This window comes from Etheostoma cragini, chromosome 8 (assembly GCF_013103735.1).
Source record: "Etheostoma cragini isolate CJK2018 chromosome 8, CSU_Ecrag_1.0, whole genome shotgun sequence".
Taxonomy (NCBI): Eukaryota; Metazoa; Chordata; class Actinopteri; order Perciformes; family Percidae; genus Etheostoma; species Etheostoma cragini.
In genome coordinates, this window is record NC_048414.1 from 24507723 (window position 1) to 24523507 (window position 15785).

Sequence of the window (15785 nt, forward strand, 5' to 3'; positions counted from 1 at the left end):
ACCCACTTAAAATAAAAATAAAAGCTTGAAACCACTGAAGTCATGCATTCAATGTGATCTCCTCAGGTGGCTCGATGCTCATCTCAGCAGGCTGCACGTTCCTCCTGTTTCTGAGCTTCAGCCAATCAGCCATCATTGCCATGCAGTGTCTGTTCTGTGGCGTCAGTGTTGCTGCATGGAATGGCATCGAGGTTGTGACCGTGGAGCTGTACCCTACTTCTAAAAGGTACCACACTTTATTGTTAAAACTGTGATCATGTTCCTGATTTTGATAATGTTGATGTCAGATGAAGATGCGGCGAAACAATTATACTTGAAAATTCAGTTTTAGTGTTCAAATATATGGTACAAACTTGGTCAGCCTGATAAAAATTGCCATGTTTAAAGATGTTCAAACTCAAAATACTGGTGATATAGACACTTTCAATACAGTGGTAATGTCCCTGTCTAGGGTTGCAACTAACTTTTAGATTTACTGTCTATTAATTGGTCAGTGCCTTGATTTATAGATTAGTTGATTGGTCTATAAAATGTCAGCAAAAATGTCCATCAGTGTTTTCCAAAGCGCAAGATGAGGTCTTCCAATGTCTTGTTTTGTCCACAACTCATTCAGTTAACTGTCATACAGGAGAGAAGAAACTGGAAAATATTCACATTTAAGAATTCACAAAAATGTCTCAAACAGACTACTCAATTATCAAAACCGTTGGCACTTAATTAAATAGTTGACAACTAATTTATTAATCTCTGTCTCTCAGGGCCACAGCATTTGGCGTGCTGAACGCTCTGTGCAAGCTGGCTGCTGTGCTCGGCAGCTCCATCTTTGCCAGCTTTGTGGGCATTACCAAAGTTGTCCCCATCCTGCTGTCCTTCACTGCGCTAGTGTGTGGTGGCCTGGTGGCCCTCAAACTACCCGAAACGCGAGAGAGAATCCTTCAGTGAGGTCATATGAGATCCAGGGGGTGGGAATCATGAGGGGAGGTAGAGACAAAAACATCACGCTTAATGTTAGAAGCTTTTCTTATTGGAATTGACTTCACTCTGCATTGAAAATAAAGCAGGATTAGCTTATACATACTAAATGCAAATGCCAATCTCTAACTGTATTACTACTTACTATCTCAGTTTATACAGAGGGTAGGTGACCCTTTCACTAATGGCAATGATGGCAGGTATAGGGTTTAGGTGTTCACAAGTGTCATTGTTTAAATGGAAACTGAGAAAAAATATGTATTTCTTAGTTTATTTCGTAGTTTTATTTCGAGAAAATATTCATGCAACTGGCAACCTCAACATGACCTGAAAGTTCAGTCCCAGAGGATAACTCCATTCTTGACTCCCGTGATAATTGGTGGGTGGGCTGTGGTTGCTTTTGCCTTACCATACACTACCAGTTTTTAACATCTCATTGCATCAAACTAATAAAGAGGCTTATTAGCAATGAATACTGCAGCGGAGTAAATTGAAGTCAAAGAACTATATATTTGTATTGAAATGCAAATGTTCCTCTATTGTGCTGTATGTTTTGCACGAATAGTATAACCTCTCCTTGGGAGTTCAGTCTGATACTAATATCCTCCTGCCATTAGTACAGGGAAAAACACATCCTCAGTTGGCTTTACCTTTGCAGAAAACGTGCACATTTGCTTTTCTATTTCCATCTGACCTAGACTTTTGGATGAGTATTTTCTGGACACCAATCTTTTGACCCGGTTAGGCCCTGTTAGAAATCACTTGGTCTGTTGAATGTGGTTACTGTTTTTCATTTTCCTTTTGAATCAACTTACGGATGTTTTTTTTCACTTTCTCATTTGTTTTGTTGTTTTTGTTATGGATCTAAACTTTTAGTTGAGTTATCGCACCATCTTGTGGAAAAAAACTGAAAACCACAGTTCATTTGGTCTTCCTGTTTGCTGGTACAATAGAAGTCCTGCTGTATGGGTGCCATGTCATTTCTCCGACTCTCCATTGTTCCGACCTCTCAATAACCCGAAAAATTCCCTTTGGTTCTACAGCCCACTAGTCCAACGTCCCATTGTTTTGAAAAAAATAAACCTCTGCTCCGACATCCTATTGTCCCATTTGTATTCATGTAAGTAATGCCACAAAGGAACCACAATGGAACACACAGACGCTCTCCAACTAGTTTATAAAGTGTTTATTGGATTAAACAACTTACTTGTTAAAAAGCTCTGGATATGTTTGGATCAGCTGTGCCAGTGACACGCTATGTAGAAAATCGCTGCTAAATGGCGCTGTATCTGTCATTGTGTTTATATGTGCAGTATTCAGTTTGGGAAGTCCCACAATCTACACAAAACGTTGGCTTAAGTTAGGTGCTGACTAACGTTTTACAGGGACAGGAAATAATCTCTGTTGTTTGAAGTTAGCGGATGTTTAGTATCTTAATCTATCCATGGAAAGACAAATGTCAGCAGACATCTTAGTTATAACAGGATAAAGCTAGCAAAGCAGTTTGGTGTTTACATTTGGGCTAATTATTCAGTTTGAGAAATTCCACATTCTCTACAAAGCTAACATTAGCTTAAGTTGACTGGCTGACAAAACAGGAAGGGACTAGACATTGTCTCTGTTGCTTTTGTAATTTATTTTGACAGTGAATTGCCCTACAATATGAATACAGTTTACATGTTGAATACATATTTTATGTTATTGGTAACACTAGTTTTATAATTGCAATATTACACTCAATTGTTTGTTTAAACGTCATATTAATTGCACTTCAGTGATGCTTACAGACCTTGCCGCATCACTGTTAAGCCAATCACAACAATAAATTAACCCTTGAGTGTAATATTACTTAATGATTAAAAGTGTTGCACCATACATAATAATTGGCAGTGATGATTGAAAGACCATGAGGAACCACTAGCTGTGCAAGTCATCCTGCCATGTATCCTTTCAATCATACATGTACCGTAGCTTCATAATACATTCATGTTTATTTGAATCACTTTTGATTCTGATTTGATCAGTTAGAAAAGATTTGATAATTCCTTATTTATTTCTTTTTTCTTTCTTTTTTTGTTACTACCACCGCTGAGGCTTTACCCTCAGTCCCTCAATCAGCACTGGCAAAAGAAAAACTCTAAAGAAAACCAGCTTAGGATAGTATAGTGTGTGTGGATGATGGCTTTATTATTTAACTTTTTTGTACAGTGTGATGTTGAATGTGTATTTATTATAGAGGGTTTTGTGCTGCAACTGGTTGTATAAATTACTGCATGTTTGTCTAATGTTTCACCGTGTCTTCAACATAGTGTGTATATTTAAAATGGTCTGCGTCTAGATTGTGTTTTCATCACAAAAAGAAAGAACCAGCAGCACTTTGACACAATATACATGATCAGTGGTTAGGTTTAAAGTCTTCTGAAACAGGGAGAAGTTCATGCTTGTCTGTGTTTAATGTCTTCCAGAGACACATAATCTGTTTCTGACCAAATGAGGCAGATCTTTAAATCCACCTTTCTCTAAGTTTCTTTGCTTTGGACTGATCTTCAAGTGATTTGTCTGGCACTATTATCACTACTTTTATTTTCATGAAATTCATTAGTTGTTTCAGTGACATTTCTTTCATCATTGAAGAGAAATTACATATTTAGGTTAATTGTGGTGGTTCATAGAAATAACAAAGACAAAAAGTAATTTTAGTCTAGATGAGCTTTAATTGCTGTCTATGGCCATTACGTCTCTCCTCACAAAAAGCTATGCAAGAAGTTGTGTTAAGGTTGAAAAATGAGTGCTTTAAAGGGAATTTGAAACCTTTTGCGAATTTGTCACTCATGCCCATTGAGACGTTGAAAGGGTGTGAGGAGGACAGGTCACATGCTGCTCATTGATCTGATAAGGCCTTAGTTTGAAGCCCACTGGCCCCTGACTCATGGATCTCTTTTTATACATTCATATAATTATATTTATTTGGACCTGGTGTATGTTTCTGACATTGATGTAAAGCCCAGGTAAAAAAGCCAAAATGTATTCTTTGTTTGAATTTAAAACATTGTCTTCCTTTTCAGTGTTGGATGATAATTTCTTCAGTGCATAATGTTGTGCATAATGTTGTATTGTTCGAATTAATTTCTGTTGTGTGTATTTGTGGCTGTGACAAATCAGACCAATAAAATGAGTTTCTCAATGCAATAACATTTGTCTAGATTTTTTTGTGAACATACAGCTGCATGCGTAGACTAAGATAGCAAAGCAACAGCCCACAATTTGATTTTTATCATAATATCAAAGTTACGGAAGCATACTGCTGACTTGCCAGAAAAAGGAAAACATATCATTGAAGTTTATATTGATAACAAGATGTTTTGCATGTTATAAACCGATATTTTTACAATTTAACAATATATTTTCTTGTTATTACAATAAACACACTTATCAGGTAAGAAAATGTTCTGCATATTATATGTTGTAATAATGTAGAAATATCAAGTTAAAGCATCTTGTTATAACATGAAAACCATTTTAAGGTAATGATGTAATACTGATCCGTTTTTGTTTTGGGGCAGCAATACGCTTCCGTATCATACCGTAGTTCTTCCAAAACAGTAAATTACAATGTAGCTATTTAAAAACAACAAGTATAACACAATAGCACATTCACTTTTGAAGGACAGACCTTTGTCTTGATCATAGTCAGCAGTCACTCCCTCTGACAGATGAAGAAGGTTAAATGAATATGAATTTGGATGTTAATTAGTCTCAGAGCAATAGTCTGAAATCAGAAATTATGAGATGGTTTGGGATTTTTTTTAATGTATGCATAACTTCAGCTACAGGAGGCATTGGTGTTAAAGGAAACAATGATTCGTCATAACTTGGTTTAATTTTAGTAGCTCTGGTCATAGAACTCACAAGTTAAAAATAGGATCTGAGACATTGCTAAAAATAGGTCCAACTGAGTCCGAAACCTGAGTGGTTTTAGGTATTACAAAATTGCGTATAGAAAGACCATATCTCAAGTCCTTAAGTCAGTATCACTCTGCATTTATTTAATTAATAACGTTAACCACATAAAACTGACGAGTGGGGAATTGATCATTGTACAATGTACTAAAACGTGTGCACAATAAGTCATATGATATCCTGCAAAATTAGGCGACCGCCTGATGGTCATGTGATGACCTGTTACATATCAGTTAGGTTTAGTGGTCTTTACAGATGAATTTAGGCGAGAAAAGGTTGCTGTGAGCTGCATATAGAGCACTGTGTAGTGCTGGTTGTCTCAGAGGCCGTTGCAGTTGAGTTAAGCGGACAAAACGTGACTGTGACTCGCCTACAGAGCACCACAAGCTGACATCCTTACAGAAGCCGTTGAGTTTAGCCTACCAACAATAGTTGGATACATTTTAATAGATATTGCAACAACTGGCAGCTGAATAGCCGAGTAAGATTGTTTTAGTTATATGTAGATGCAAAAATGGGTAGGAGTTTGGTTTGGTTAAAATAAATGTCACATTTTAACAATTGGTAAAATGGTATTTCAATCACTATACATTTACTACACAGTGTAGACAGTTCTACAGGGTGTTACTGAAAATGTTGTACACATTTGTTGTACACAGTCTTAAAACAATCTTACAGATACTGCATGGCAGAATGTCATTGTTTGAGTTTTCAAGTGGCATGGTTATTGCAGCTTTTTTACTTCCTCATACAAACCAGGTTAGTCCAAATTTGTTTACATCTGACTACACTATATAAATGTAGCCACTGCTTTTAACTACTCTTTGTTGTCTTTTCTACATTATTCCTCTAATCTGGTTTCTCTTCCGCTTTTTTGGCTATGCCAGTGTTTTCTGTGAATCTAAAGTCTAGTCTGACTGTTGAACCAGTCCAAGATTTCCTGTTTGTTCTTTTGCAGCCAGTTGATGTTAGCCCTGGTCCTCTCCAAGGCCTGCTCCACAGCCAGTGTGGCAGATCCAAACCCTGCTGCTCTGTGCTTCTCCTCAAACTCCACCAGCTTGCAGAGTAAACATTAGACACAGTTCAGACAACAGTTTGATTTTTCTAATTTCACTAGGAATTACTTAATGAGTACATACCTGTTGTAGTTCAGCAGGTGTAGAGAACCTTGCAGTGACCCCACTTATCATAGAGGCAAAGGAGAAAGAACCAACCCCATATCTGAAAAAGAAATTAACTGAAACAAGAACTGATCCTGATACTGGTTTAAAACAGCTGTTTTTTTTTAATTGAAAGTCTATAGAACTCTTGGCAATATAATCTCTACTAGACCTAAGTAAAATGTTAACAAAATACTTGGGCTGTCAAAATTAACGCAACAATGAGTTTAGCCAAATCCTTAATTATTTTCTAGAACGATTAACGCATTGACACAATCCTCTGTAGTTTGGAAAATAACGTCACTTACACCGCAACATTGTGTCTTGTATTATGGCAACTGCACTTTACAATACCTTTATTTGACGCCACCCTACTTACTCTCAGTCTACCTTCTACTCACTGTCTATTGTTTGCCGGTTTTTCTTGTGTGTTTACTTGTTTGTTTGTTTTGCTGTCATTGAAGAAAATGCTGCTGTAACAAGGAAATGTCCCCGCTGTGGGACAAATAAAGTATAAACTAATCTAATCTAATCTTAAATCAGGCAGCGATGTAGCAGTAATGTTGGGTAGATGCTAGATCACACCCAATAATCGTGTAGACGTCAACACTGGGGCTACCCTTCCACCACTGTGAGCAGAATTGGGGATAAATGAACAACTTCAGCAATCCAGATTACAGCTTTACCCGACGTAAACATGTAGCTAATGTTACATTTAGCATTGGAATGATTGTTACGGAATATAGCAGCAAAATCACAATTAAGGTTTCTAAACCAAAAACTACACAATAAGACATGTTTCAACAAAAATATGATCCAAAATTGGGAAGAAATTATTAACATTGATAACCAAGAGTGTAATTTAAATCTCCGTCCATGGGGAGTTGGGTTAGGAACCAGAGGGTTGTTGGTTCAAGTTCTTGTAGGGACCAAAGTACGAAGTGTGTACTGGTAGCTAGAGAGATGCCAGTTCAACTCCTGCGAAGGTGCTCTTGACCAAGGCACCGAACCCACCTCCAAGGAGAAGCCCCCTCACTCTGATATCTTCTAGTAGTGTTTATAGCATGTATAGGTCCAGAGCATGTTTGTAATTGAGAAAAGTATTTTTTAGAATATCTGCACCATATGTCTTAGGATTTATAAAAGTCCAGGCCTGAGGATCTCTACATGCCAATATTGCGCCACCCACAACAGGAAGTTCCAAATATTTTTTTAAAAGAAAGAAAAACTACTCTGAAGGTTCCCCACTCCAAGCCATCAGTGTTAAAGGACATTATTAGGACATCAAGCCTTCTAGCGTGCTCCTCCTAACAGGTTCACCAGATCCATCTGTTCAATGCTGCTTGCAGCTTAGTTTTGTTTTTAAGTTTACTTAAAAAATAATTTTATTAATATAATTGTAACTGTTTTGCTGGTTCTTTTCACTGTTTTTGGGTTTATTGTTTTACAATTTGTATCCAGTAAAGCACTTTGCAACTGTCTTCTATTAAATGTGGTATATTAAATATAAACTTATCATTTTCTCACCTATAGCCAGACACAAATTCATTCATTCATCTTTATGAGTGGAATACTCACTGTGTGAACATGTATTCCCACTGTTCCCTGACAAAGTCCCATGCCAGACTCTGTCCCAATCTGTTGCTGGCGACAGATGTGATGACGGAGGTAGCATCCTGCTTGCGGATCATAGCTGAGTTTAAGGTATAAGACAGATACCTGTGAGAACAGAAAAGATAGGCATGACAGTTGCATTCTTTCCATCATTACATTTTTCCATTGGCTCGCTATGCTTTGATGTCTATCATCCGGGTACTCGTAGTGCACTGCACGTGGCTACACTCCTTCAGTGAAGAATGCACTATGCACTCAAAACAGCACGTAAATTAGCTCTGTCTGCTATCTCTGGCAGACCACAACTGGGTGAAATGCTTCCCTTGGGATTTTTCCAAGGAATGTCACCATGGACAAATACTGGAAATGCAAGGGCTTTCATCAGTGGGCCGTGGGTTTAATCACCAGTGTGTTACCTAATGTGGCGATAGATAGCAACCTAACAGACATTTTTTTGATTAATTAATGGTAATCTTAAAGAATATTACTTTAAATTCTGTCTTTGTCTTTATCCTGTTTTCTTTTTTGTATGTTACTCATTGTTTTACAGTTTCATTGTAAATGCTTTTAAATTTTCATTGAAATCATTTTGTATTTTTAAGTTTGTTTTGCTGTTAAGCTGCAGAGCCCCGGAGCTGACATGGAGGGGGGGAAAAAAACCTGAGAAGAAGATAAATAAATCAAATAAAAATTAACAAAAATACAGGTACTGGGGACAAACACTTTTGCAAGATCTTGACTTTGTTTTGCGAGATATCGAGTTTTATTTGCAAGATCTCGCAAATCCAACAAACAATAAGGCTAACCTAACTTACTAGCATGACATGATTACATCTTCTTGGTTGTCGAAATACATCCATCATTTATTTTGATAAGCATTACTAATTAATACATGCCAAAGTGAAGTGTTGTAGAAGATTGGATCATGTCAAGCTAAGCGAGCTAGGTTAGCCTTGTTGTTTGTTGAATTTGCGATATCTTAAATGAAGATCTTGAATTTGCAAATAAAATGATCTCGCAAAACAGAGTCAAGATCTTGCAAAACAACGTCAAGTGTTGTCCCCAGTACATGTTTTTTTTCTCATTTCTTTCCCTCCATGTCACCTCCAGAGCTTCATATTAAGCACTTTGTAACTGTGTTTAGAAAAGTCTGTTATAAATAAATTATTATTATTGTTATTACTATCATTACTATTATTTTTAATTATTATTATGACTTAGAAAACACATGCTTGGATTACACTTGAGAGCAAGAGGACTTTCAGTTTTAAACATTACATGCATTTTCAGCTTCACTATTACATAAGAAGAATACACACCTTTCCAGCAGTTGTTTGTTGCTGGTACAGGCCAGTGCCGACATGAGTTTGCTGGCCTCGCTGGCTACAGTAGCTTTTTTGAACTGTGACCAGCCAAACTCCCACTCTGCTTCATCACCTGCTGCCATGGCACTGCAGTACACTGCTGAACGCAGGTTCGGTTCAATCCTGACAAGAGAGTTGAAGTTAACAAATTGATTAACTAAAAAAAGGGAAATGACTAAATTATACATAAAATAGACCAACAAATTGGTTTGAGGGGTCTCCATCCATTGTTTGAACCATTTGGTGGTCAGGTTCTGGCATTCTCTTACTCCAGTCCTGCAGGCCATACGGATGGCGTTCACCTGGTTGTACCTGCAGGAAGAGACAAATGTGTTAAAACATGATATGTATAAACAGAGAAACAATGTTTGCAAACATGACCAAAGAACCTTTATTTTAACTTTGTTAACATTGTTAACTTTGAAAACTTGGTTGGGTTTCTTTTCATGCAGAGAAAGGTTTCTGAATTTTTGGATTAGGGGATATTTCTAGGTCAAGCTAGCCGTCTCTTGCATCTCCGTGGTCAAACAACTAATTTATTTTAAATAAATTTCCAGACATTGTTTTGCGAGCAACTTTCCTGTTTCTGCTCTGCTCACCAAAACTTTGCCCTGTTCTGCTCAAATACTTAAATTTCTGACAACAACACTAATGTTGCTATTTTCTCCTTTGAAATATCCGTTTCATGATGGAATATCTGTTTGTGTTTTGCCTGTGATATTATCAACATGCCAATTTTGATAGCCATGCCCGGTTGCCAGATTTAACGCAAACCCAGCACGCCACAGCGATGGAAGCAGTAAACAAACAAACAAACGGGATCAACGTGGATAGATGCTACCAGATCTAAAAAATTCAGTTGCATGAACAGACAAAATAAAACTTTGGTAAACACTTGAGATGTATTTTAAATGTACTTTAAAGATGGAGACAGCTCACTGAGTTGACTAATTTCCTCCTGAACAGATAAACAGTAAAGTGATGGGTTGGAGTAATTTCACCCTTTGCACCCTGACCTTGAGCCAAACAACACCCGAGAAGATTTTTTCACCTGGGTCAAAAAGTTAGCGTTAGCAGCTGGTTAGCCTAGTGCAGAGCCCGAAATAATACCGAATTTCTATAGTAGTACAAATAGGTTATGTACTCGTACTCGTAAAAAACGTGTTTTGCGGTATTTTTAAGCCAAGATAAGTTGTCTGTCAGTTGGTTACAGAGCCCTGCTTAAGCATGGGTTTTAATGACTGTCAACATTGTTGGAAGCTGCATTCTCAACCTGGCAACCCCTGTGAGCTTCGAGTCTGGGGAGGAGGGGCCGGGGACGACTCTCTCCAGCATTTCGAATTTGGACTGCACTAACTATTTTAGACGCTAGCTATCAGTGTTACATATTGTACCTTTAACTTTAAACGACAAGCTACAGTAAATACTTATTAATGTGAGGTTGTAGATGCCTATGCTTCTCTATTTTATTTAACAAACCTGCCAATGAATCAGAAATGCCAGAGGCCAATGACTTTTTTTTTTCTTGGGTAACAGTAAAAGTTGTCACTCATAATCACTCATAAACTTAGGTTTTGTCTATGGTTCTTAATATGTACTGTACGTAGGATGTTTTTCTAATAGTCAATGAAAAAGACAAGTTTATTGAAGCAAAATATTCCAAAAACTAAAAATTTTAAAAACGTGTACTGTCTCCCTGAAACGTGCTAATCTTATCAGCACTGGTATTATCTTTACCTTAAAGAATAGTAAATAATATAAACATGTGTATATAATATAGTATATATACAATATACAGTTTACACATACATTTAAACTTTTTTTTGATAAGGTGAGTATACTCACTGGTCAGTGTGTCTATCAGGAACATGGGTCCAGTCGGATGTCATGTTTTTGAAGTACAGGAAGAGTGGAGTGACTAGCTTTTTTATGTAGTCCTAGAAGTATTACAGAGATGTGATTAAAGTATGTTGGTTTATCCACAGAAAGCTGCTTTGCATCTTAAAAAGCCACCAGGGAGCATGAAGACCAACCGTCGTTGTTGAAATTAACATAGAGGTGCTTAGCTTTAAAGGATCTACATCCTAAAACAGCAACACTTTGAAAATTGTTGTAAATTACATACACCGATAATGTATTGTACCTGCATAGGCTGATAGACCTCCGTACGATCCAGCATCAGGTAATAATAGTCCAGATTATCCAGAGCAGACTGCCAGGGAATGTATTCTGTCTCCACAGACAGATAGAGGGTTGCGTTCAAAGCAAGAGTAGTGGAGACCATCTGAGCTCTGTAGAGTGAAGAGATGCATGTGTTTAAAATGATTTAATATTAAGTTAGGATATTTCTCATTAACATTTCTGCCTCTACCCCAACAGAATGGAGGTTATCTCTTTTTGTATTTTATTTTTTTGCAGCTTGTTTTTGGAGGTTTCTTAATATAAGGATGACTACTGCTGTTTTCTGCACTTAGGTCTGGTCTAGAGTTACCAGACCTATGTCTCCAGCGGTGTCCGTTGAGGAGTCTTGCTTTGTCAGACTCTACTCCAAAGCGCACAGAAGGAGAATCTGGCTTATCCACATAGGATTCGGGGATGGAAGAAAAATGTGCTCTGGTTTCATGGCGTTTCTTGAAACCAATCAGAATTGTTGTGGGCGGTGCAAAACTCCACACAGAGAGGCTGCAAAATACTGCGAAAATCCGATAGTCTAGCTAGCTGTGTCAATTTATGCTGCAGAGATCTGAGGAGCAGTCAACAGTAAGTCCTCATAAATACACCGAATTTTTAATTCCATGTCAAAGAAAGCGGAAGGAAACAGAAATGTATGCATCCGGCAGAATTTCCTGCAGCACTGGAGCAAACCCGGAAGTGGAACGCAAAGCATGTAGACTAGGTCTGGCTACACTGGCCATCTATTTATTTAAACTAATCACACCTGACCTAAGCAGCTCTAATGTGACATTTTCGTTGCTGTTTCAACGTGCATGTGTTTGACATTATTAGTTGCATGTGAGGCGTTTTAGGGTAGAGATCCTTTCACACAATAAACACACTGATATGGGAGATATGGGACACTTCAAACATGAACAGTCTAGTCTAGCAGAAAGATCGGATCTGGGGGAACAAATCTAGAATTGAACATCAAGTCCTATTTGTGGACGTAGCTCAACTCTCGTGTCATTTAAGGTAAGGTGACCAGATTTCTCAGACAAAATCCGGGGACATTTTCAGCTCAGAAGCGTATTTACCTCCAAAACAAGTAATGTTTTTACTTTTGTAAAACTTTAAACGGGGACACTAGACCTAGAGCTGTTCTCATTAGGGGGTGAGCCCCCCCAAGGTCTAATCCCAGACCCACCCCTGCTGCTGCTTCCTACTCCACTCCACTACACCTCCAAGGGGAATGTTTCAAGATAGAAAGTCCTAATATTTCAAGATAAAAAATCCTAATACTTCAAGATAAAAAGCCATAATATTTCAAGATAAAAAGTCCTAATATTTCAAGATAGAAAGTCCTAATATTTCAAGATAGAAAGTCTTAATATTTAATATATATAAAGTTCTTATAGTCTCAATATTTCATAATGTTGTAATTTTTACTGAACTACTGACAGCTTTTGCTTTATTGCTCAAGGCTTGTTTCTACAACAGCTCCTTGAGAATCAGATACAATGAAAACTATTGAGGACATATTTTCCTTTAACATTGATGCAGTATTAAACGAGATCGCTCCAGTCGGCAGAAACAAGCTACAATTTAAGTTAATAGGATAATTGTCCAGCTTGTATTTACGCTCATAAAAGTGCTTGTTTTGCTGCTAACAGACTCATATTAATATTCTAAGTGTCTGACAACATTATGGAAAGGATTTCTACGGAGGTTGACCTTTCTGTTAAAGATTTTAAAACATAAAAGTTCGCGAAATTGCGTTCGCTAAACCCACCAGACTCCATGTAAATAATCAGTGATTTTAGCATCGTACAACACAGCTTTCTAAAACATCTCTGAGCACCGCTGGCTCTGGCCGCCTTGAGCCTGCGTGTGTAGGGTGTGCGACCATCGGCTAAGTTTTGTCAGTACTTTCTTTCTTTCATTCCAATTTCGGGTCTGTCAGTCACAGTGAAAACCGGGGACATTTTTGGCGACAGATCCAGCCACCGGGGATGTCTGGTCACCCTAATTTAAGGGTGTTTTCACAGCTGTAGTTGGGTTTGCTTTGCTCCGAATGGGTTGGTAAGTTTGTAAACTTGAGGTGATTTACCCTTGGTTTGGTTGGGTTTGGTTTCATTCCTGGAGATATTGAAGCGTACCAATGTGTGTCATTGCAGATATTGACTTGGGACTATGTTGGGTGGAAGCAAAGCCAAAGCACTGCTACATGGACGCAGAGATCACGCAGCACCTGAAACCCCCCGAATCCGTCAACACACCCGGCATGAATATCTGGCTATTTTTTCCTACAGTAGACAGTGAATGGGGATGAATATGGCGGATTTTGTGAAAGACGAAAAGGATGACTTCCCATACAGAAACATACCTCTCAAACCACACTCTGATTGGTTTAATAGAAGGACAGGAGGAGGAGGTTGTGATTGCTCAACAGCCAGAGGATGTGAGGCATCATGACCTACATTTACACAGAGTTGCGGCACGATATCTTGGGGCCCATTAAGCAGTGTTTCAGCTGTGCTTCCACCCAATATAGTCCCAAATAAATATCTGCCTAGGAAATGTTGTAGTCCTAACCTGCACTGGTATTTGTAGTCGTTGAATATGAATATGCAGGCCACAATAAGTTATTAATAATAATAAGTTACAAAATTAGGTTGTTAGTTTTTTATGGGATCACTTTTAATCAAAACATGCTAATCGGCAACGAACGATTCCATTCACTACGCTAAGCTAACTAGCGGGGCGCTGCCTGTGTTGCACCAGACTAAAACAATGCATGCACTCTGGTCCACCTATCTTCATCTGGGGGGGGTGATAAGCTATATTTCAAAGTGTGTTCCTTCACATTTGCTCAGCACTTTCATGCTTTCAAAATGATCAAAGTCTGGATAAAAACTGACATGTCTGTCTGTCTGTCTGTCTGTCCCTTACCTTCCGTTCTGTGTGTTTGTGTGTTGTCATTTGCAAGATCCTTTAGCTTCAACAACAAACAACAATGACAAACTTCGAGCTGTTTTTTTGAAAAATTTTGATTGTGCAAGAAGACAATCCTGTCGGATTCTTGCGAGGACTCGTTGTGAACATTTACAACGAATACGTTTACATCATTTACCGTATACTTGGAACATTTTGGGACCGATTGGTTGGGATTGTTATAGAAAAAGTACACTCTGCAATCATCGTCAGCTAATTTAAATGCCTCACTTTACTGTACTGTGTGAACAGTTAACTGCAGTTAGCAACATTTAATATTAAGATGACACACTCTCTTCCTTTTCCACCACAATTCCTGAAATAGTCTTACCATCCATCACATCCAGTACTATTTCCTCTTTCACCCCTCAATCTCCAAATAAAATTCTTAATCTGATTACCTCCGCCCGCCCAACCACCTGCTCCCTTGATCCTATCCCTTCTCACCGTCTCCAGTCTATTGCTCTTGACCTTCTTCCTTTCCTCACCATCTCATCAACATAATTTCCTTATCAACTGGCTATTTCCCCAATGCCCTCAAAGAGGCAAGAGTGACCCCATCACTCAAAAAAACAACACTCCAAATTATAACAACCAAATAACTACAGACCTGTATCCCTTCTTCCATTTCTGTCCAAAACTCTTGAGCATGGCATTTACTGTATAATCAACTCTCTACTTATCTCCACCAGAACAATCTTCTTAATCCACACCAGTCTGGCTTCAAGGTTTGCCACTCAACAGAAACTGCACTCCGTGCTGTCACTGAACAGCTTCACAGCGCTAGAGTAACCTCTCTCTTCCGTTGTCTGGACCTTTCTGCTTCCTTTTCACACCACCAGATCCTCAAGCTCTAAGCTCTCTTCGCTCACATCTTACCTGACAGACTCAACCTATCGGCTAACTTGAAGAGGCTCTACTGTACCTGGACCTAGCCCACTTAAAACTGGGGTTTCTCAGGGATCAGTACTGGGTCCCCTCCTTTTTTTTCGTACACCTACTCTCTTGGGTCTTGCATTCACTTGCACAGCTTTTCTTATCACAGCTACACAGATGACACCCAACTAATTTTCTCCTTTACAGAGTCTGAAACTCAAGTAGCAGCACGTATCTCGGCTTGTCTGACTGACATTTCTTCTTGGATTTCCACACATCATCTGAAACTCAACCTTGACAAGACTAAATTCCTTTTCCTTCTAGGGAAGGACTCTTCTACCCAAGATCTAACTATAACAATTGCCCGCTGCCCCCTCACAGCGAGGGACAAGTAATCACTCAACAAAATCCCTTAACATATATTTCAGTTTTTTGAAGATGATTGTTTTAAAGAAATGCAAACAACCTAGAGCGTTTCTTGTATTAGAATGTATTTGTGGTGTAGCAAGACCTTACTCTGCAGGGCTTTGGAAATAAGTCTGGCAATGCAAGACTACTTACCCAATGACCTTTCATCTACTTTAGCCTCAATACTAGTCACAGTCTCAATATCGTAACTGTTGTGGTTTGGGGTTTTTAGTTGGGTTCATTTTCCCTTTTTCATTGGCCTCCTTGTGTTTTTGTCTGTTTT

General features: G+C 38.4%; 2 protein-coding genes across 6 annotated transcripts in view; one reads left to right on the forward strand and one right to left on the reverse strand.

Moving 5' to 3' along the window:
- The window catches only part of LOC117948617 (synaptic vesicle glycoprotein 2B-like), a 71324-nt gene extending 59968 nt beyond the window's left edge, over positions 1 to 11356 (forward strand). For 2 of the 3 annotated variants that reach the window (XM_034878365.1, XM_034878366.1), the window contains 2 exons: positions 67 to 226; positions 759 to 2075. In XM_034878365.1, the coding sequence (XP_034734256.1) occupies positions 67 to 226; positions 759 to 942 (344 nt within the window). In that variant the 3' untranslated portion in view covers positions 943 to 2075. Of the gene's footprint in view, positions 1 to 66; positions 227 to 758; positions 2076 to 2285; positions 2292 to 11344 lie in introns of those variants that run through there. The other variant, XR_004657501.1, reaches the window with a different exon arrangement.
- Positions 5800 to 15785, reverse strand: part of LOC117948606 (aminopeptidase N-like) — a 23396-nt gene continuing 13410 nt past the window's right edge. For 2 of the 3 annotated variants that reach the window (XM_034878343.1, XM_034878341.1), the window contains 6 exons: positions 11214 to 11361; positions 10916 to 11007; positions 9026 to 9382; positions 7671 to 7811; positions 6072 to 6153; positions 5800 to 5989 (listed from right to left, as the gene is read on the reverse strand). In XM_034878343.1, coding sequence (XP_034734234.1) covers positions 5834 to 5989; positions 6072 to 6153; positions 7671 to 7811; positions 9026 to 9382; positions 10916 to 11007; positions 11214 to 11361 — 976 coding nt within the window. In that variant the 3' untranslated portion in view covers positions 5800 to 5833. The remainder of the gene's footprint in view (positions 5990 to 6071; positions 6154 to 7670; positions 7812 to 9025; positions 9383 to 10915; positions 11008 to 11213; positions 11362 to 15785) is intronic. The other variant, XM_034878342.1, reaches the window with a different exon arrangement.